Source organism: Oncorhynchus kisutch, linkage group LG1 (assembly GCF_002021735.2).
Source record: "Oncorhynchus kisutch isolate 150728-3 linkage group LG1, Okis_V2, whole genome shotgun sequence".
NCBI lineage: Eukaryota > Metazoa > Chordata > Actinopteri > Salmoniformes > Salmonidae > Oncorhynchus > Oncorhynchus kisutch.
In genome coordinates, this window is record NC_034174.2 from 29,050,270 (window position 1) to 29,073,214 (window position 22,945).

At 43.9% G+C, this 22,945-nt stretch overlaps 1 protein-coding gene across 4 annotated transcripts in view; it reads right to left on the reverse strand.

The window, feature by feature from the left end:
* Positions 1-646: 646 nt before the first annotated feature.
* iffo2b (intermediate filament family orphan 2b) overlaps positions 647-22,945 on the reverse strand; it is a 44,425-nt gene continuing 22,126 nt past the window's right edge. The window contains exons 2-9 of one of the 4 annotated variants that reach the window (XM_020490716.2): positions 14,440-14,500; positions 9,019-9,114; positions 8,202-8,252; positions 7,526-7,696; positions 7,024-7,166; positions 6,179-6,377; positions 5,790-5,888; positions 647-5,369 (exon numbers count right to left, since the gene is read on the reverse strand). In XM_020490716.2, coding sequence (XP_020346305.1) covers positions 5,136-5,369; positions 5,790-5,888; positions 6,179-6,377; positions 7,024-7,166; positions 7,526-7,696; positions 8,202-8,252; positions 9,019-9,114; positions 14,440-14,500 — 1,054 coding nt within the window. In that variant the 3' untranslated portion in view covers positions 647-5,135. The remainder of the gene's footprint in view (positions 5,370-5,789; positions 5,889-6,178; positions 6,378-7,023; positions 7,167-7,525; positions 7,697-8,201; positions 8,253-9,018; positions 9,115-14,439; positions 14,501-22,945) is intronic. The other 3 variants (XM_020490721.2, XM_020490729.2, XM_020490736.2) reach the window with 3 other exon arrangements.

Here is a 22,945-nt window from a genome sequence, read left to right on the forward strand (position 1 = left end):
TATACTAGCCTGTTTTAGAGAAATCATAATTGAATATTGTACGAGATTTCATTTACTGCTTATATGCCCCCTTTATTCATCCTACAGTTCTGACTTGGTATACAGAGAAAATAGTGGAAAAACAGCCTATGTTCTGAATTCTGTCACTCTACATTTAAAAAATGCTAAACAAAAGTTTTAGCTCTCTCATTGTCTTAATCAAAATTACAGATGGCCTTTTATCCACTCATCATTCCCTTATGCCATAGTTTGTGCATCTCAATTGTCATTAGAAACCACATTTATTTAAGCAGGTCAGCCATATCAGCTGTGTTTTAAAAAAAGGCAGTAAATGATGCTGAATGAACTGTTTTGCTGCCAGACAAGGATCTGCTGATTAGCCAAATGTAGCAGTTTGAAGGATTCACTCCATGGTGCTGAGAAGAAAGCACTCCTGTTGAAACAGCTTTATGTAGGCCCTAACCGCTTGTGGGCACCATTTGTCACCATTATAGTGCAATTAATGTATTGTTTAGTGTTTAGTGTCTAAAAAATGCATGCCAGCATGGGTGCATGACGTGGGTGCAATTACATACATATTACAATGTTTGATGTGCATAATTAAACATGACAGGCTACATCTCCAAAGGAGAACAAAGACTCAAGCTAAAGGCAATCCCCCATTTTATTTTATTTTCCCCCCAACACCAATAACAGTGTACATTCTTTTTTTTTAACAACAGTATATCCTAAATCCCCATGAATGCAAAGTTTTACTGATAGATGACATAAAACCAACATTGTACTTTACAATGCACAGAGGTATGCATTGAAATAAGATGCAGGGACAGAAATGTGAGTTAGAAACAGCAGGCTTGAAATAGCATCATCATAATGTGATGTGTCGAAAAAAAATACACTGACATCAATGGTCATAGTAAAGACAGTACTTTCCTCAATGGCTACTTTGACTGGGGATTCTGACCTACTGCTATCTCTACAATACTCTATAACCACCCACTACAGGCAAGCTCTGTATGTTATGGTGACAAAGCAATATAAAATACATATCAGCAATGGCTAATGTAACACTTTAGACCCTTGCACTACATTAATAAAACCCACTCATATAAAACACCCATGAAACATTTAAACCCAACCATTGCAGGTTCCCATATAGGCTCAATGAGCCAGACTTTCTAGATGATCGTAGTCCTGTAAGGGTAGGCTACATACAAGTTCAATTAAACATTTACAATTTGTGTTTGCTTGCTGGACAGAGAACAATGTGTCAGGTCCAGGTCTCACGGCATGAGATTTTTTTTGCACCAGTTCTGATAGTTAGGTTGGACTGTACTCAGAAGACTGCCCCTGGATAATGACCACACATTTATCAAAGAAAGGGAGATACCTAGTCAGTTGTACAACAATGCATTCAACTGAAATCTGTCTTCCGCATCTAACACAACCCGTCTGAATCAGAGAGGTGCGGGTGGCTGCCATAATCAACATGTCTACAATCTGTTCAATGGGAAATACCCTACATGGCTAGAAGTATGTGGACACCTGCTTGTCGAACATCTCATTCCAAAAATCATGGACATTAATATGGAGTTGATCCCCCCTTTGCTGCTATAACAGCCTCCACTTCTGGGAAGGCTTTCCACTAGATGTTGGAACATTGCTGCGGGGACTTGCTTCCATTCAGCCAGAAGGGCATTAGTGTGGCCAGACACTGATGTTGGGCAATCAGGCCTGGCTTGCAGTCGGCGTTCCAGTGCATCCCAAAGTTGGGATTGAGGTCAGGGCTCTGTGCATACCGGTCAAGTTCTTCCCCACCAATCTCGACAAACCATTTCTGTAAGGTTCTCGCTTTTCCACGGGGGCATTGTCATGCTGAAACAGGAAAGGGCCTTCCCCAAATTGTTTCCACAAAGTTGTAAGCACAGAATCATCTAGAACACTATGCTATAGTGTTAAGATTTCTCTTCACTGGAACTAAGGGGCCTATCCCGAACCATTAAAAACAACCCCAGACCATTATTCATCCTCCACCAAACTTTACAGTTGGCACTATGCATTGGGGTAGGTAGTGCTCTCCTGGCATCCGCAAAACTCAGATTTGTTGGTCGGACTGCCAGACAGTGAAGCGTGATTCATCACTCCAGAGAACACGTTTCCACTGCTCCAGAGTCCAATGGCGGCAAGCTTAAACCACTCTAGCCGACGCTTGGCATTGCGCATGGTGATCTTAGGCTTCCATGCGGCTGCTCAGCTATGGAAACCCATTTCATGAAGCTCCCGACAAACAGTTATTGTGCTGACATTGCTTCCAGAGGCAGTTTGGAACTTGTTAGTAAGTGTTGCAACCAAGGATGGACCATTTTTACACGCAGTCCCGATCTGTGAGCTTGTGTGGCCGACCGCTTCGCGACTGAGACGTTGTTGCTCCTAGACATTTCCACTTCACAATAACAGCACTTAAAGTTCACCGGTGCAGCTCTAGCAGGGAAGAAATTTGACAAAGTGACTTGTTGGAAAGGTGCCACCCTATGACAGTGCCATGTTGAAATTCACTGAGCTCTTCAGTAAGGCCATTCTACTGCCAATGTTTGTCTATGGAGATTGAATGGCTGTGTGTTAGATTGTATACACCTGTCAACAACAGGTGTGCATGAAATAGCCCGAATCTACTTATTGGAAGGGGTGTCCACATACTTTTGTGTATGTAGCGTATGTTATCTGATTTGTTCTCTTTGTAGAAATGACATCCTGAGACATCATGAGAAATAAGGGCATAGGCCTAATGGTTACCAGCCTACACTGTATGGTGCAACAAAGGACGAGCAAAAACATGGCTTACGTCATGCTGGTTTTAAATCTTATACAATGTATTTTGATGGTTAGCTGGGAATAAGGCCTCTCCCTGAATGTTATGTGTCTGAATATTTTACTATGGTTTAGGAAATAATATACACTAGACTGATTGGGCCAACCTTTTTGTGTCAGATGAAATAGTTAAGTGTCCTGACCATTTTGACCATCCATGATGTTAACGGAATATGATACATATGTTAACAGAATATGATAGAGAATATTTCATTTCTGCCTCAACACTCACAATTCAATCTGTAGAATGCAATTTCATGGGCTATAGGCCCATTTAAAGCTACAGGAATTGATTTCGAGAATTGCAACACTATTGTACTGCAACTATGATGTGCCTCTAGTTCAAATGTAAAACAATTCAGAGAAACAACCAAATGCAATAGCCCCTCTTCCCCACAGAGACAATGCAATGACAAATGTAATTATTAAAACCCTCATCATACAAATAGCACTTTTGTCCTTGATTCTGCAAACTAACAACATTTCATAAACCAATTGAAAAATAACTTGCAGAAAACTTCTCAATCCTTGTGCGTTCATCAATTTTGTTAATTGATTAGTTCAATGAAAATCATTAGACTGAATGTAATACAACAAAATGAATTAGGTATAGCGCATTATGAACAGAAAGGCATCTAGGGTATACGATCACATGCCAACAGCCCTCTTATCACAGGAGGCTGCTGAGGGGAGAACGGCTCATTGAATGGCATCAAACACCTGGAAATCATGTGTTTGATGAATTTTCCCATTCCATCTATTCCACTCCAGTCATTACAATGAGCCAGTTCTCCCCAATTAAGGTGCCACCAACCTCCTGTGTCTCTTATGTATGTACAAACTATTCTAAGCCCAATCCAGGGCACATGACAATGGGACAACGGAATATGATAGGCTGGACAGAAGGGAGGGGAGTTTTTGTGAGATGCCATTTGAGGTTAGTCGCCCAGATTGGCAAAAATATTACCTAAATATGGCATTGTACAGTGTATAAGTTAGGAATTGTATTAGCAACCAATGTACATGGTGTTGCCAGTTTCCGTGATTGTTTTGTGTAATACATCTTCCATACCCTCTCTCTGAGAGGACAAACAGATTACCAATAACTCTCAACAGACCTTTGGACTTACCAAAGAGTAGCCCAAGGGACAATCAAGAACTTAGTTCTACCAATCATAACATATACATTTTAGGGGGAATTACACAATTTGGCTGAAGCTTAGTATGATAGTGATCAGCAAAAGGCAATACAAATCAAAAACAGCATATTTGCTGGCGCCTTGTTCCATATTATTTTCGATCATCTTTTCCATGTTTACAGACATTAAATTAACATGGGTAGGGAGGGAAGGGGTATGACTTTGACAAAGACAACTAGGGGTCACTGTTCCAACATTTCCCTTTTTTGAGACAATTCTGCACCTTCTACTTCGGAGAACACACATGAGCACTCTGAATGACAACTAGAAAACACCTGCCCAGCTTAAAAAGGCTAATCATAAGGGAAAAGAAGGGTAGGGAAGGTCATCCTGAAATAAGGCTAGCTAAATTGCATAGAGCTTGAACAAAGCATTATGCAGCAAAGGGCTGTGCTCCGTTCCCCAGTAAACACTGGTAACCATGGAGAGTCCAGTCAGGCTGTTTTGTGTTGACTCTGGTGAGAACATTTCAATACCCAATTGTACATGTGCATGTACTGTATGTGAATGATCCATCTGCATCCATGGGGCACATGCAAGTAGAAAATTGTGTGATTGCTCTTGATTTGTGATTATTAAAAGAACTCAGGCATATATTCTCACTGGTGAATATTGTTGTATATGTTGTTCCCTGTTGACCAAATGGACTGTCCACCTCAGTCCAACAGATTGACGATGGTGACAGTGCAACTGTTTCGAATATGCTAATAGTGAGCCAGTACGACTGGTTTGATAAGGTTGACTGTTTTGCTGGATGTTCTTGTGGAGCTCTGATTAGGTTGAAGAAACCAGCAAGGCAGCACTGAGGAAGAGAGCACAGCTGACACTGTATTGTATGTGCCACCTCTGCCTTATAATACTTGTGAAGCAAAGGAACACCGTCCCCCTCCATCCCTATGAGAACAGAGACAATAAGCACCAGTTGGGAGAGTGGGACAGACCCTTAGGACCATCAGGACCCCCAGCCAACAGTGCCAAACGGGCCAACCCCCAAGCAGGGTGGAGCTCTGTGAGCAGCTATACGTCAGTGAGTGGAGGAGTGAGGGGCGGTGCCAGGCAGGACAGCCATCAGCTGATTGGCACCTCAGCCTCTCCGTCCTTGTCCAATAGTTCTTCCTGGATCTCGTCAGTATTCCCTGAGTCGCTGCTGGCCACCGAGCTGACAGAGGGAGAGTTTCTGCCCCCTTTGATCATCCTCCTGCACGTCTCCATCTGCACATCCAGGCCACGCTTCATGCTACACATCTCCATGTACTCATGCAGGTGTCTGTTCATGTCACTCTTCGCTGTGGCTAGCTCCATCTGAGTGAGGGAGAGATGATAGAGAGAGGAGAAGGAATCCAGAGAAATAGAAGGGGAAAGAGTAAGGAGGACAGAAGAGAGAGGGTAGGGAGGAGAGAGAGAGAGAGAGACATCAGTGACATTGAGCTGGGACAGGTGCCAGCCCTGCCAGGCACTGAGTCACTCTGGCCAGATGAATGGTCACCGGAGTCACAAATCAAAACCAAACAGCATGAGGGACAAAACAACCACCAAATCAAAAGGCAGTCGTTGTCCTCCCATGTCCTGTTACTTGACAGGTGTTTCTGTTGGATACAATAGATCTCTAACAGGCAGATACATCTCAGGGGATTTCATTCTCCTCTATTTGTGTTACTGTACCTCTGTTTCTGTCACATTCTCACTCTCAGACACACACGCAGGCACACACAGCCTGTTCACCTCAATCGCGCCAATGGTCTCCTGGTACTCCTGCTCTCTGGTCTTGAATAGTGATTCTGTCTCATCTATGAGGCTGCCCAGGCTTCCATCCTGAGAGACCTGAGAAGAAGCAAAGAGGATTAGCTGAAACACTCTCATTCACCGTTTGGAGCATAACAATGGGCAGAATTTGACCTCCAAGTCAAAATGAAAAAACGTTATTTTCCTGAAAACATTTTTGTTTGCCGAATATGAATGGATGGAACGTATGGGAGGTAACCGACTCCTCAATGCCCTCCTGTACCCTTGACCATTAGTATATCAGTAGGTAGTGGTAATTTAACTGTTTTAGATTTTTCCTGTACATAAGTATCCTTGACATTTGCTGTGTGGTGTCTAATCCGACTCACAGGCTCCTCTGTGTTGCTGTTGGCTGCGCTGGTGGCTGTGCAGTTTGATGCGGTGATGGCACTGGGTTGTATGTTATAGTTGGTGAAGTCCTCCCATAGCAACAGGGTCTCGTCATTCTCTTCCCACGTCAGGCTGTCACAGTCGTCATCAATGTCAAACGTCTCCCTCCTGGCAACACAATTATCATCTGAACAATGTCTATGTGGCACAGAGACAGGAAGGAAAAGAGGGAAGAAAGGAGGAGAAACAACAGGCAACACATTTACAAGAGGTTCAAACACAGGAGGAGAAGGAAAGATCCATAGAGAAGACATGCAGGAAAACAGAATGCATACAGTGTTTGAGAAAGACTTGAGACAGTGACAGAAGTTTTAGTGGAACACAAATTATACTTTTATTATTGACACTGATATTCAAAACTACATTTTAGGCATACATTTACACAATGAAGACATTCTGTAATGTAATGTCCTCATCTAGCTTTTGGTGGCCCTACTGAAAACAAAATGAATGTCGCACTCTGCATTAACACTAGATGGGAGTAAAGGACAACATTATATAAATACAATGCATCACTGGGGTGTGTGTGTCACAGGAGGTTGGTTGCACCTTAATTGGGGAGAGCGGGCTCATGGTAATGACTGGAGCAGAATCAGTGGAATGGTATCATATGTCAAACACATGGCTTACACAAATTCCATATGCTCCGTTCCAGCCATTACTAAGAGCCGTTCTCCACTCAGCAGCCTCCTGTGATGTGTGTGCACGTGTGGAGGGGGTCATAACGAAGCCAGCTCGTCTTTCTGGATGGCTGTAATGAGTGTGCGTGTGAAGGCTGACTCACAGTTGGTTGAGCATTCGTTTCATTTCATCAGTGATGTTAAGAGGGACCTCCTCCTCCTCTGAGGTGCTGGGGTCTGCATCCATCTCAGAGCTGTCCTCATCAGACACAGGCCTGCGCTCCTTCCTGCAGCACGCTGTGGCGCCCTGGAACACACACACCCCCAACCAGGTTACTCACGCAGTGCATCAATGCAGAACAGAATTTGGGGCAATTTGTCTATTCTGATATTAATAATTTAGGCAGTACCATACACCACCTAAAAAGCCTCTGGTCTGATTCTGGCTGGATTAATATTTTGGCTTTGGCCAGCAATGTCGGCGCAATGGAAAGTCAAAGCTTCAGTTCACCACTGAGCAGCGACTGTGTGTGTATTTGGTATGGTGGAAGGGTCAGTGAGCATTGTGTTTGTGGCTGTGTGTGTCTGCCTATGTAGAAGAGAGTGTAGCAGCAGTACACTGTTAGCTACTGCAGACTGAGGCCTAACGTACAGATAGATACACACCCTCTCTGGGAGTGACCTGGCCGGGCTGACATTGAACATCTTGGACATGTCCTCTGAGTTGCGCTGCTGAGCCACGTCACACAGTTTGGCGGTGATGTCGATGCGCCGGCAGATGTCCATGTCCACCCGCATGGCTTTCTCTTGGATCTTAGAGTCCAGGTCAGACATTTGCTGGAAGGGAAGGAGAGGTGTCTGTTGTTGGCTGTGAAACATTGAAACCTCCACTTACTGTACTCAACAAATGTCTAAAAGGCATTTCAAAGCCATCAGACTAATATGAATAACATAAGTCACATGCTGAGTTCATATCTGTGTGACTGACCATTTGCAGCAGTATTAAAGTCAATTGAATACACTGTGGTTAAGATTGCAGACCCAGCAGAAACCCACATCCAGTCAGTCTGGGTCAATAACACATCATGCAACATCTCTGTGAAGGTCCAAAGGAAACATCCTACACTCCAAGGTTAATTTCATCACTGCTACATCTCATGCTTCTTTTTGTCACTCAATAACTTGCAATTACTCTAAAATGCTAGTTATGACCAAACAATTCTATACTTTACCGTCTACAATACTCACAACACTGTTTCACAGTAGTGTAGTAAGGGAAAAGCTAGTATTTTGATTCTAGGGTGAAGGGAAGTGGGGAGGCAGGAATAGAGGTATCTCTTACTTTCATATCCAGATCCCTCCTGACATATTGGGAACTCAGACGTCGACCGCCCTTAATAGTGAGCAACGACAAAGTACACCTATTCAAAGGACACGTCCCAAATCACAGTGTTTATTCACTACCCTGGAGGTCTATCAGGTCACACTGTGTGTTACCTCATATGTACTGCATATATCCTTCTCTGACTACAGATATGTGTCATGAGGAGGCAGCTGCTATTACCCACAATGCCACTAACTGACATGGCCAGTTAAACACAGAAGTAAATAAGAGAGGGAGCCAAGCTAGAATGGTTTCAACCGAAATCCAAACAACTCCTTGCTAATTTTGTTTATTCATTCCTGACCAAACAAAAGCTAAGGCTTGGCCAGCTGCAACATATTACAGCCGTTACACTAGAGGCAAGCTCCATGGGAAAAAATACGGTCCTGCTTATCTACTGTGTGTTTATGAACACTTGTTATCGGAGCATTCAATGAATACCTGTCTGAAAGGCCCTCTTGCAATTGCGGCAGAATATGTTTGGACTGCGGGGTAAAAATCCAAAAAAGGAGGGGTGTGAATCTGCTAGCCTGTCCTGGAGCCCAGTCTCAGAGAGTGTTCAGTATGATGAATGAAGCCCTAAGGACCTCTACAGTATGACTGACAACATCTATCATCACCTATAAAGAACAATACTACTGTCAATACAACCAATGCGGTTGTATTGTTGAGAATATAATTGGCATCATTTGAACAGGAGTATGACTGTGGTATCTGTCAGTCTGTGACAGTGCTGCAGTGGAGTGTGAAGGGAAGGTGTGTATGTTATACTTACATCGCTCATGAGACTCTTAAAGACCACCAGCTCAGCCTTCAGCCTGTCCACCTTCTCCTTCAGTTCATCCTGGATCTCCTCTGACTCCTGAGCACTCTGAACACACCACACACACAAACAGTTGAAGTCAAAAGTTTACATACACCTTAGCCAAATACATTTAAACTCAGTTTTTCACAATTCATGACATTTAATCCAAGTAAAAATTCCCTGTCCTAGGTCAGTTAGGATCACCACTTTATTTTAAGAATGTGAAATGTCAGAATAATAGCAGAGAGAATGATTTATTTCAGCTTTTATTTCTTTCATAACATTCCCAGTGGGTCAGAAGTTTACATACACTCAATTAGTATTTGGTAACATTGCCTTTAAATTGTTTAACTTGGGTAAAATGGTTCGAGTAGCTCAGGTTTGTAGGCCTCCTTGCTTGCACACACTTTCAGTTCTGCCCACAAATTTTCTATAGGATTGAGGTCAGGGCTTTGTGATGGCCACTCCAATACCCTGACTTTGTTGCCCTTAAGCCATTTTGCCACAACTTTGGAATTATGCTTGGGGTCATTGTCCATTTGGAAGACACATTTGCGACCAAGCTTTAACTTCCTGACTGATGTCTTGATGTTGCTTCAATATATCCACATAAATGTATTTATTTTGTACCACATTATGCCACCCACTTGCTTCACGATTGGAATGGTGTTCTTCGGCTTGCAGGCATCCTCCTTTTTCCCTTTTTCCTCCAAACATAACGATGGTCATTATGGCCAAACAGTTCCAAATTTGTTTCATCAGACCAGAGGACATTTCTCCAAAAAGTACGATCTTTGTCCCCCGTGTGCAGTTGCAAACCGTAGTCTGACTATTATATGGCAGTTTTGGAGCAGTGGCTTCCTCCTTGTTGAGGGCCTTTCAGCTTATGTTGATATAGGACTCGTACCTGTTTCCTCCAGCATCTTCACAAGGTCCTTTGCTGTTGTTCTGGGATTGATTTGCACTTTTCGCACCAAAGTACGTTCATCTCTAGGAGACAGAACGTGTCTCCTTCCTTAGCGATATGACAGCTGCGTGGTCTCATAGTGTTCATACGTGCGTACTATTGTTTGTTCAGATGAAAGTGGTACCTTCATGCATTTGGAAATTGCTCCCAAGGATGAACCAGACTTATGGAGGTCTACACATTTTTTTCTGAGGTCTTGGCTGATTCCTTTTGATTTTCCCATGATGTCAAGCAAAGAGGAACTGAGTTTGAAGGTAGGCCTTGAAATACATCCACAGGTACACCTCCAATTGACTCAAATGATGTCAATTAGCGTATGAGAAGCTTCTAAAGCCATGACATTTTCTGGAATATTCCAAGCTGTTTAAAGGCAGTCAATTTAGTGTATGTCAACTTCTGACCCACTGGAATTGTGATACAGTGAAATAATCTGCCTGTAAACAATTGTTGGAAAAATTGTAGATGTCCTAACTGACTTGCCAAAACTATAGTTTGTTTACAAGAAATTTGTGGAGTGTTTTCAAGTTTTAATGACTCCAACCTAACTGTATGTAAACTTCCGACTTCAACTGTATTTACACAATTCCAGCACATACAAATCAAACACATGCAGCAAAAACTAACACACATTCTTATTTACCATATTCGAGACAGCATGATATTGAATATGGACCCAATCTATTTTTGTACATTATTCAGTGGAATAACTTTAAGTGATAAAGATGGATTAAGGACATTACTGTAGATGACAAGGGGGACTACATACAGAGTTAATCCCACTACATGATCAACTGATATCCTTTATCAAATGACTATCAGAGAGCAGATTTCCTGTTTCACTTCCATGCTCAACAACATCTGCCTGTGCGAGCTCAGAGAGGTAAGAGCCCCCCAGGGAATTATTTTCACTTCCAGGATTCTGCTGAGCCATAATCCAACACAAACACAGATGCTGCCGTTGATCGATGTGTCCTCGATGGTTGTGCAGAAAGATGGGGTTGCTACTATACTAGCACCTGCAGAGCTGTTTGATGTGGCATAGGGAGCATAGTGCCTGCCTTGGGCCATGATACTATAAACTCAAATCAAATTGTATTAGTCACATGCACCGAATACAACAGGTGTAGACCTTACAGTGAAATGCTTACTTACGAGCCCCGAACCAACAATGCAGTTGAAACTTTTATTTCTTATTCTTACTCAAAAAAAATTAACAAGTAAATAAAGAGCAGCAGTAAAATAACAATAGTGAGACTATACACAGGGGGGTACCGGTACAGAGTCAATGTGAGGGGGCACCGGTTAGTTAAGGTAACATGTCAAAGGAAGGCCCTAAGAATTGTCAAAGATTCCAGCCACCCTAGTCATAGACGGTTCCCTCTGCTACCCCCCTTTTTCACCGCTGCTAGGTAGAGTTAATAAAGTGCCTATGCATAGATGACAACAACAGAGTAGCAGCGGCGTAACAGGGGGGTAGCAGAGGGAACAGTCTATGACTAGGGTGGCTGGAATCTTTGACAATTCCTCTGACACCACCTGGTGCAGAGGTTCTGGATGGCAGGAAGCTTGGCCCCGGTGATGTACTGGGCCATTCGCACTACCCTCTGTAGTGTCTTGCGGTTGGAGGCCGACCAGTTGCCATACCAGGTAGTGATGCAACCATGCTCTCGATGGTGCAGCTGTAGAACATTTTGAGGATCTGAGGACCCATGCCACATCTTTACAGTCTTCTGAGGGGGAATAGTTGTCGTGCCCTCTTCACGACTGTCTTGGTGTGCTTGGACTATGTTAGTTTGTTGGGGATGTGGACACCAAGGAACTTGAAGCTCTCAACCTGCTCCACTACAGCCCTGTCGATGGGAATGGGGGCGTGCTCGGTCTTCTTTTTCCTGTAGTCCACAATCATCTCCTTAGTCTTGATCACGTTGAGGGAGAGGTGGTTGTCCTGGCACCACACGGCCAGGTCTATGACCTCCTCCCTATAGGCTGTCTCGTCGTTGTCGGTGATCAGGCCTACCACTGTTGTGTCAGGCCTACCACTGTTGTGCGAGGGCACTACGGTATGGAACGCTGAGCTGTAGTCAATGAATAACATTCTCATATAGGTGTTCCATTTGTCCAGGTGTGAAAGGGCAGTGTGGAGTGCAATAGAGATTGCATCATCTGTGGATCTGTTAGAGTGGTATGCAAATTGGAGTGGGTCTAGAGTTTCTGGGATAATGGCGTTGATGTGAGCCATGACCAGCCTTTCAAAGCACTTCATGGCTACAGACGTGAGTGCTACAGGTCAGTAGTCATTTAGGCAGGTTACCTTAGTCCCTGTGCCCAAGAAAACTATGGTGGTCTGCTCAAAACATGTTGGTATTACAGACTCTGACAGGGAGAGGTTGAAAATATCAGTGAAGACACTTGCCAGTTGGTCAAAGCATGCTCACACGTCTTGGAAATCCGGCTGGCCCTGCGGCCTTGTGAATGTTGACCTGTTTAAAGGTCTTACTCACATCGGCTGTGGAGAGCATGATCACACAGTCTTCCGGAACAGCTGGTGATTTCATGCATGTTTCAGTGTTATTTGCCTCGAAGTGAGCATAGAAGTAGTTTAGCTCGTCTGGTAGGCTTGTGCACTGGGCCGCTCTCGGCTGTGTTTCCCTTTGTAGTCTGTAATGGTTTGCAAGCCCTTCCACATCCGACGAGAGTCAGAGCCAGTGTAGTACGATTCGATCTTAGTCCTGTATTGACGCTTTACTGTTTTATGGTTTGTTGGAGGGCATAGCGTGATTTCTTATGAGCTTCCGGGTTAGAGTCCAGCTCCTTGAAAGAGGCAGCTCTAGCCTTTAGCTCAGTGCAGATGATGCCTGTAATCCATGGCTTCTGGTTGGGGTATGTATGGAGACTGTGGGGACGACGTCATCGATGCACTTATTGATGAAGCCAATGACTGATGTGGTGTACTCCTCAATGCCATCGGATGAATCCCAGAACATATTCCAGTTTGTGCTAGCAAAACAGTCCTGTAGTTTAGCATCTGCTTCATCTGACCACTTTTTTATTGATCGAGTCACTGGTGCTTCCAGCTTTAATTTTTGCTTGTAAGCAGGAATCAGGAGGATAGAATTATGGTCAGATTTGCCAAATGGAGGGCGAGGGAGAGCTTTGTATGCGGCTCTGTGTGTGGAGTATAGGTCGTCCAGAGTGTTTTCCCCCCTCTGGTTGCACATTTAACATGCTGATAGAAATTTGGAAGACGGATTTAAGTTTCACTGTGTTAAAGTCCCCGGCTACTAGGACCTTGTCATGAGATACTCTACCTCAGGTGAGCAAAACCTTGAGCCTTCCTTAGATATCGTGCACCAGCTGTTATTTACAAAAACACAGTCGCCGCCCCTTGTTTTACCAGACGCCGTTGTTCTGTCCTGCCGATACAGCGTATAACCAACCAGCTGTATATTGATAATGTCATTGTTCAGCCACGACTCTGTGAAGCATAAGATATTACAGTTTTGAATATCCCGTTGGTAGTTTAATCTTCCGCGTAGGTCATTATTTTATTTTCCAAAGATTGCATGTTTGCTAACAGAATGGAAGGAAGTGGGGGTTTATTCGATCGCCTATGAATTCTCAGAAGGCAGCCTGCCCTCTGGCCCCTTTTTCTCTGCCTTCTCTTCACTCAAATGACGGGGAACTGGGCCTGTTCACGGGAAAGCAGTATATCATTCACATCGGGCTCGTCGGACTCGTTAAAGGAAAAAAAAGGATTCTGCCAGTCTGTTGTGAGTAATCGCTATTCTGATGCCCAGAAGTAATTTTTGGTCTTAATAGACGGTAGCAGCAACATTAAGTACAAAACAAGTTTAAAAAATGTTACAAACACAAAGAAACAACAAAAAAAAGACCCACAATGGGTTAGGAATACATAAAACGTCAGCCTTGTTCTCCGGCGCCATGTTAGCCGCTGATGTAACGATGGGGACTAATGCGTTTTATCTACAGAGACACAGGGAATAGTGGTGAGACACTGACATTCAGGTCTGCTATGTAAGCCATCTAGGCTGTTGGTAGGTTTTATTTTCTGACATCTCCCTAGCTAGCTAACTGTCTCTGGCCCAATTCAGTTGACAGACACCTGCTCAAGGACATTATGGGTAAAAAGACCATAAGAAAGGAAGGATGGGGACAGGTAAGCAATTCAGCAGGAAATATATATTTTCAAGCACCTATGGGCTTCATGTCTGTCTCTATGTCTTCTTTACGACAATGACCCCTTGAGAGGCACTATACTGTAGCTAGGAATAAAGTAGAATTGGATGTTGAGATTAGAGTGAATACATTTAATAGTGAAGGTGAATTGACCAAATGGTAAGTTGATGTAATGGTGGTGAATTGTTGTAATGGTGAAAGTGAATTGATGGTTAATGTCTACTCACCTCCTGCATGGATTCCACCATGGACTCCATATGCTCTCGTCTGTTCAGCTCCTCTTCCCATCTACAACACAGAACACACGGATGGTCAGTTACCTGCATTTACATGGCTATGCTTATACATGAGTATTGTAATATATACCCCTTATAGACCTTTGAGGTATATTTTAGTTCTATTAGTGTGACATACACTATATATACAAAAGTATGTGGACACCCCTTTAAATTAATGGATTCAGCCATTTCTGCCACACCCGTTGCTGATAGGTGTATTAAATCCAGCACACAGCCATGCAATCTCCATAGACAAACATTGGCAGTAGAGCTCAGTGACTTTCAACATGGTACCTTCATACGATACCATATTTCCAACGAGTCAGTTTGTCAAATTTCTGCCCTGCTAGAGCTGCCCCGGTCAACTGTACGTGGAAACGTCTAGGAGCAACAACGGCTCAGCCGCAAAGTGGTAGGCCACACAAGCTCACAAAAAGGGACCATCCATCTGTCCTCGGCTGCAACACTTACTACAGAGTAGTCAGTCAGGAAAGCTAAGGCCAGCTTCTTCAGGCAGAAGTTTGCATCCTGTAGCTCCAACTCCAAAAAGTTCTGGGACACTGAAGTCCATGGAGAACAAGAGCACCTCCTCCCAGCTGCCCACTGCACTGAGGCTAGGTAACACGGTCACCACCGATAAATCCATGATTATCGAAAACTTCAATAAGCATTTCTCAACGGCTGGCCATGCCTTCCGCCTGGCTACTCCAACCTCGGCCAACAGCTCCGCCCCCCCCCCGCAGCTCCTCGACCAAGCCTCTCCAGGTTCTCCTTTACCCAAATCCAGATAGCAGATGTTCTGAAAGAGCTGCAAAACCTGGACCCGTACAAATCAGCTGGGCTTGACAATCTGGACCCTCTATTTCTGAAACTATCCGCCGCCATTGTCGCAACCCCTATTACCAGCCTGTTCAACCTCTCTTTCATATCGTCTGAGATCCCCAAGGATTGGGAAGCTGCCGCAGTCATCCCCCTCTTCAAAGGGGGAGACACCCTGGACCCAAACTGTTACAGACCTATATCCATCCTGCCCTGCCTATCTAAGGTCTTCGAAAGCCAAGTCAACAAACAGGTCACTGACCATCTCGAATCCCACCGTACCTTCTCCGCTGTGCAATCTGGTTTCCGAGCCGGTCACGGGTGCACCTCAGCTACACTCAAGGTACTAAACGATATCATAACCGCCATCGATAAAAGACAGTACTGTGCAGCAGTCTTCATCGACCTTGCCAAGGATTTCGACTCTGTCAATCACCATATTCTTATCGGCAGACTCAGTAGCCTCGGTTTTTCGGATGACTGCCTTGCCTGGTTCACAAATTACTTTGCAGACAGAGTTCAGTGTGTCAAATCGGAGGGCATGCTGTCCGGTCCTCTGGCAGTCTCTATGGGGGTGCCACAGGGTTCAATTCTCGGGCCGACTCTTTTCTCTGTATATATCAATGATGTTGCTCTTGCTGCGGGCGATTCCCTGATCCACCTCTACGCAGACGACACCATTCTATATACTTTCGGCCCGTCATTGGACACTGTGCTATCTAACCTCCAAACGAGCTTCAATGCCATACAACACTCCTTCCGTGGCCTCCAACTGCTCTTAAACGCTAGTAAAACCAAATGCATGCTTTTCAACCGATCGCTGCCTGCACCCGCATGCCCGACTAGCATCACCACCCTGGATGGTTCCGACCTTGAATATGTGGACATCTATAAGTACCTAGGTGTCTGGCTAGACTGCAAACTCTCCTTCCAGACTCATATCAAACATCTCCAATCGAAAATCAAATCAAGAGTCGGCTTTCTATTCCGCAACAAAGCCTCCTTCACTCACGCCGCCAAGCTTACCCTAGTAAAACTGACTATCCTACCGATCCTCGACTTCGGCGATGTCATCTACAAAATGGCTTCCAACACTCTACTCAGCAAACTGGATGCAGTCTATCACAGTGCCATCCGTTTTGTCACTAAAGCACCTTATACCACCCACCACTGCGACTTGTATGCTCTAGTCGGCTGGCCCTCGCTACATATTCGTCGCCAGACCCACTGGCTCCAGGTCATCTACAAGTCCATGCTAGGTAAAGCTCCGCCTTATCTCAGTTCACTGGTCACGATGGCAACACCCATCCGTAACACGCACTCCAGCAGGTGTATCTCACTGATCATCCCTAAAGCCAACACCTCATTTGGCCACCTTTCGTTCCAGTACTCTGCTGCCTGTGACTGGAACGAATTGCAAAAATCGCTGAAGTTGGAGACTTTTATCTCCCTCACCAACTTCAAACATCTGCTATCTGAGCAGCTAACCGATCGCTGCAGCTGTACATAGTCTATTGGTAAATAGCCCACCCATTTTCACCTTCCTCATCCCCATACTGTTTTTATTCATTTACTTTTCTGCTCTTTTGCACACCAATATCTCTACCTGTACATGACCATCTGATCCTTTATCACTCCAGTGTTAATCTGCAAAATTGTAATTATTCGCCTACCTCCTCATGCCTTTTGCACACATTGTATATAGACTCCCCCTTTTTTTCTACTGTGTTATTGACTTGTTAATTGTTTACTCCATGTGTAACTCTGTGTTGTCTGTTCACACTGCTATGCTTTATCTTGGCCAGGTCGCAGTTGTAAATGAGAACTTGTTCTCAACTAGCCTACCTGGTTAAATAAAGGTGAAATAAAAAAATAAAAAAAATAAAAAGAGTTCCAAACTACCTCTGGAAGCAACATCAGCACAAGAACTGCCGCACACAAGCCTAAGATCACCATGCGCAATGCCAAGGGATGGCTGGGGTGGTGTAAAGCTCGCCACCATTGGACTCTGGAGGAGTGGAAACACGTTCTCTGCAGTGATGAATCACATGTCACCACCTGGAAGTCCGGTGGATGAATCCGGATGAATCTGGGTTTCGCGGATGCCAGGAGAACGCTACCTGCCAGAATGCATAGTGCCAACTGTAAAGTTTGGTGAAGGAGGAATAATGGTCTGGGGCTGTTTTTAATGGTTTGGGATAGGCCCCTTAGTTCCAGTGAAGGGAAATCTTAATGCTATAGCATCAAATGACATTCTTGACGATTCTGTGCTTCCAACTTTGTGGCAACAGTTTGGGGAAGGTCCTTTCCTGTTTCAGCAAGACATTAAATAGTTTGTTGAGATCAGTGTGGAAGAACTTGAGTGGCCTGCATAGAGCCCTGACCTCAACCCCACCGAACACCTTTGGGATGAATTAGAACACCAACTGCGAGCCAGGCCTAATTGTCCAACATCAGCGCCGACCTCACTAATACTCATGGCTGAATGGAAGTAAGTCCTTGCAGCAATGGTCCAACATCATATTAATGCCCATGATTTTGGAATGAAATGTTTGATGAGCAGGTGTCCACATACTTTTGGTCATGCAGTTTATTTGTACCACGTCTCACTCACTCAAATGCGAGGGGCTGAAGCTCATTGACTAGAACTGTAGGTAAAATAGCGCTTTTTATACTAGAGATTGAGGCAGGCTAATTGAGGTCAATGATTATGCATATGCAATGCATTTGGAAAGTATTCAGATGCCTAGACTTTTTCAAAAAAAAATTACATTACAGCCTTTTTGTAAAATGGATGAAAGTTGTTTTATTTACTTCAATCTACACACAATGCCCCAAAATGACAATACAAAAACAGGTTTTTGGAAATGTATAAAAAATATATATAAAACTGAAATATCACATTTGCATAAGTATTCAGACCCTTTACTCAGTACTTTGTTGAAGCACCTTTGGCAGCAATTACAGCCTTGAGTCTTCTTGGGTATGATGCCACAAGCTTGGCACACCTATATATGGGGAGTTTCTCCCATTCTTCTCTGCAGATCCTCTCACGCTCTGTCAGGTTGGATGAGGAGCATTGCTGCACAGCTATTTTCAGGTCTCTTCAGAGATGTTTGATCGGGTTCAAGTTCGGGCTCTGGCTGGGCCACTCAAGGATATTCAGAGACTTGTCCCGAAGTCACTCCTGCGTTGTCTTAGCTGTGTGCTTAGGGTCATTGTCCTGTTGGAAGGTGAACCTCTCCCTCCAGTCTGATGTCCTGGGCGCTCTGGAGCAGGTTTTCATCAAGGATCTCTCTGTACTTTGCTCCGTTCATCGTTCCCTTTATCCTGACTAGTCTCCCAGTCCCTGTCGCTGAAAAACATCCCCTCCAGACATGACGCTTGGCATTCAGGCCAAGATAATCTTATTTATAATGGTCTGAGAGTCCTTTAGGTGCCATCTGGCAAACTCAAAGTGGGGTGTCATGTGCCTTTTACTGAGTGGCTTCTGTCTGTCCACTACCATAAAGGTAGCACTGGTGGCACTGGTGGAGTGCTGCAGAGATGGTTGTCCTTCTGGAAGGTTCTCCCATCTCCACAGAAGAACTCTGGAGCTCTGTCTGAGTGACCATCGGGTTCTTTGTCACCTCCCTGATTCTTGATTCTTCTCCCCCGATTACTCAGTTTGGCCAGGCAGCCAACTCTAGGAAGTGGTTCCAAACTTCTTCCATTTAAGAATGATGGAGGCCACTGTGCTCTTGGGGAACTTCAATGCTGCAAAAAATTTTGTTACCCTTCAAGATCTGTGCCTCAATACAATTGTCTTGGAGCTCTACGGACAATTCCCTCAACCTCATGGCTTGGTTTTTGCTCTGACATGCACTGTCAACTATGGGACCTTATATAGACAGGTGTGTTACTTTTGAAATGTATTTATTTAACTAGGCAAGTCAGTTAAGAACAAATTCCTATTTACAATGACGTCCTACCCCGGCCAAACCCAAACCCGGATGACGCTGGGCCAATTGTGCGCCTCCCTATGGGACTCCCAATCAAGGCCGGGTGTGATACAGCCTGGAATCGAACCAGGGTCTGTAGTGACTCCTCTTGCACTGAGATGCAATGCCTTAGACCGCTGCGCCACTCTGAAAATCATATCCAATCAATTGAATTTACCACAGGTGGACTACAATCAAGTTGTAGAAACATCTCAAGGATGATCAATGTTAACAGGATGCACCGGAACTCAATTTCCAGTCTCATAGCAAAGGGTCTGAATACTTATGTAAATAAGGTATTATGGTTTTTTATTTTTACTACATTTGCAAAAAAAATCTAAAAACCTGTTTTCGCTTTGTCATTATGGGGTATTGTGTATAGATTGATTGATGAGGGGGAAAGTAATTTAATCCATTTTAAAAGGCTGTAATGTAACAAAATGTGGAAAAAGTGAAGGGGTCTGAAGACACTGTATGAACTACACATAGACACGTCCAGCCCAAAGCGGGAGGTTTAAAAAAATACTTTCTTAGTCGACAAAGCACCCGGCACATGTCTTTAAAAAAGGCATCTACCAGAGCCTCATCATTACATGGAATTCATTGGCTAACATCAACGGAATAAACATTCCTTCCATCCACATAACTAAGCACATGCTACAGCTTGGGCAAGAACCTGGAAATTAATGTCAACGTATGTTATCTCTAAAGAGATTATCATTGGAATAAGTATTTAAAAATATTTAACAGCCAGAAAAGGAATGTTGTTACTCAAGAAAACCTTCAGAGTTATTATTTGTATAAACCAGGGATGTGCCACTTTGATGGGGGTGGGGCCCACAACAAATCTGAACTAGGGGGCTGCAGTGGCTCGCGAGTGGCTCGCGGGTCCACACATGCAGTTAAAGACAAGGGTTGGCTCTTGGGGGGCCCCCCAATTTAAATTTTGTTGCAGTTTTACAGCTAATTTCCTGCAATTCTACACATTTTGCCAGATAGCTTGACTTGCTAGAAAGTTCTAGAAACAAGTTGAGGAAAAACTAAACAAAACATGTTTTCTTATCAACTGAAACATGTTTCCCTGTCTTGAATGAAAAGCTCACATTTTGCAATCTCCCAAAATAAATGTGTTTTCTGACAAGAGACTAGGCTCTCCTCCATCTCCAAACTATCCTATGCTCTCCATCCAGTAGCGGAACGTGATTGCATGAAGTTGACATCCGGCGTAATCAAATACGTCACGATTTAAAATGGGGCATAACAGGTTGAAATTGCCATTGAACGTGCATTTGACACTTGTGCTGCCTTAACGGCAGCCAAAAATAGAGACTCCAATGTGACTCTAAACCACTTTATGGGCTATCTAACCAATGGGGGTGGGGGATGTGAACAAAACACCACAGAAATGCTGGCACCTTTTTTTCGGGCCATGCCCTCAACATAGCAACAGGACCAGAAACAAAAATACTCAAGTAACAATCACTCCACCACGGAGTTGAAGACATCTTTCAGAGCTCATCTTTTGCTCTAAAAAGCCATTTTTCTCAAATTCACCATTGAATGTAGCATAAACAAAATATGTCACTAGAGCGTAGGCCTACTTCTATCGAACAAACCTAGATTTGTTGATTTTCAGGAGCCACTGAATGTTGTCGACACGGTCTAATTAGCTTGAGAGAAGTATCCCTGGCTGGGCGGTCTCCAGCTCACACTGTGATTGAAGTGTTGTTCTTAAAACGCTGCCACTGCTACTTCACTGTGTCCAAACACCCTGCCTGCCGCGGTAGGACTCCAAAGGTCATTGGAGTTCACAACTGCAACACATCCTCCCGCGGCAGATAGAGGAAAACAGTCTGTCACAGCATCTGCATGTGCTCTGCGTCACTTACAATTTAGGTACAGGTGTGTGCCACTTCCCGAATGGGCACCATGTCATTTCCTTCACACTGTGTGGGAAACTGGAGTCTCCAACATAAATCTGTGTTCTCCATTCAGATTCATTCCATCTCTGCCAAGCAACAGAGGAAATGGTCCTGTGGCAGAGTTGCTCCATCACTTCCAGGTTATGGAAAGATTCTCTGAATCACATCATTAGATCTGTACTGAGTGGAAACTAAGGCATCCAAATAAACATTCTACCATAACTCTTCCAAACAGAGAGGACAGACACTACAACATGGGAGAGGTATTCTGTCTTCTGCCATAACCCCGCTCCAAAAGGACTGTTGGATGAGTTTTGCCTTTAGCTGGAGTCTGTGAAACGACCTGGAGTCTCCTTACAAGGACAAAGACAGCAGGAGACTATTATCCTGACTGTGTCATCCCATAGACATCTGTCTGTGTAAGACCAGATGCCTGTCCTCCAGTCAGGCTGCTGTAACACAACCAGAGTACAGTCTGGACTCATACGTTGATATCGACAGACATGATTTATGAATATGTATTCCTACTCACATCTGATGTATAACAATGTAAAGGCTACAAACTATTTCATTTGAATAACCAAAAATAAAAAAATCCCCTAAAAAATGTCTGACACTGTAGAATGTTTCTAAACAAGCCTAAAATAATGCAGCTCAGGGCAGACCGAGCTGGAGATTCTCCTATCATTTTTCTCTGCAGAACAATAGAATTCCAGCAAGACCAGACCTGCCAACGTGCACTCCCTCCCAGTGTGGTGTGCCTAGGCAGCTTCATTAGCACGCGAGCTGTCTAAACCTTTATTCATCACTCTGCCTGAGGACACATGGAATCATAACCATTATCCAGCAAGCACGGTTTCTCCATCTGATGATATATTCTTGTTTTTAGTGTTTTTTAAATTATTATTTAAAAATTACATTTTTAGGGCGCATAGAAGTTGTTGTCGTTAAGTCTAGACATGTTCAATTTTCAGGTATTGGAGTAACAAAGTTACATGGTCAGATCTATGATGGCCGCTCTGCATTGATGAAGGAAAAATGCCCAAGGGATAAGGTGCTCTTTGCCAACTCATTCATTCCCCAAGTAACATCTTTATAAGGCCAGATCCAAGTAACTGATCATCCTTTTTCCAGGAAAGCTCTGGCCTCTCATCATCACTGAGAACAGTACACAGGCACTCTGGAATTCAGAGGGACAGACCATTCATGTGTCTGTTCTCAGTGAATCACCTCTACGCCCTGTAAACCACAATTATGTGGTTAACCATTCACTCTGAGAAATCAGTCTTCCACATCCACAAGGACTCTGTTTTCATGTGCATACAGTTCTGGGATAACAGCACATTCCATGTGTCCTCTATCATGAATGTCATGTAAAACATAGTACTTTTTTTTTGCTGATGCAGGGACATTGGCTGGCTGTCCTTTCCTCCGGGTTCTCAAAGGACATGGTGTTGGAATGGTTGGGGGACAATGGTAGAAACTACAGAATCAATTACAATTCCAAAATCAACACAAAACCATTTTTCTATATATATGATATTGTGAAAATCTGATAAACTGTGCATTGTTTTATAATTTGTCATTATTGACCACTGTTAGAAATAGATCATCATAATTATCATCAATACTGCCCATATGAGAAGTGCTAGTGTTGAAGGATCAATGTCTGTACCGTCAAGGAATAACATGCCTATCATCACCCTCCCTGACACAGACAGGACGAACCTGGTG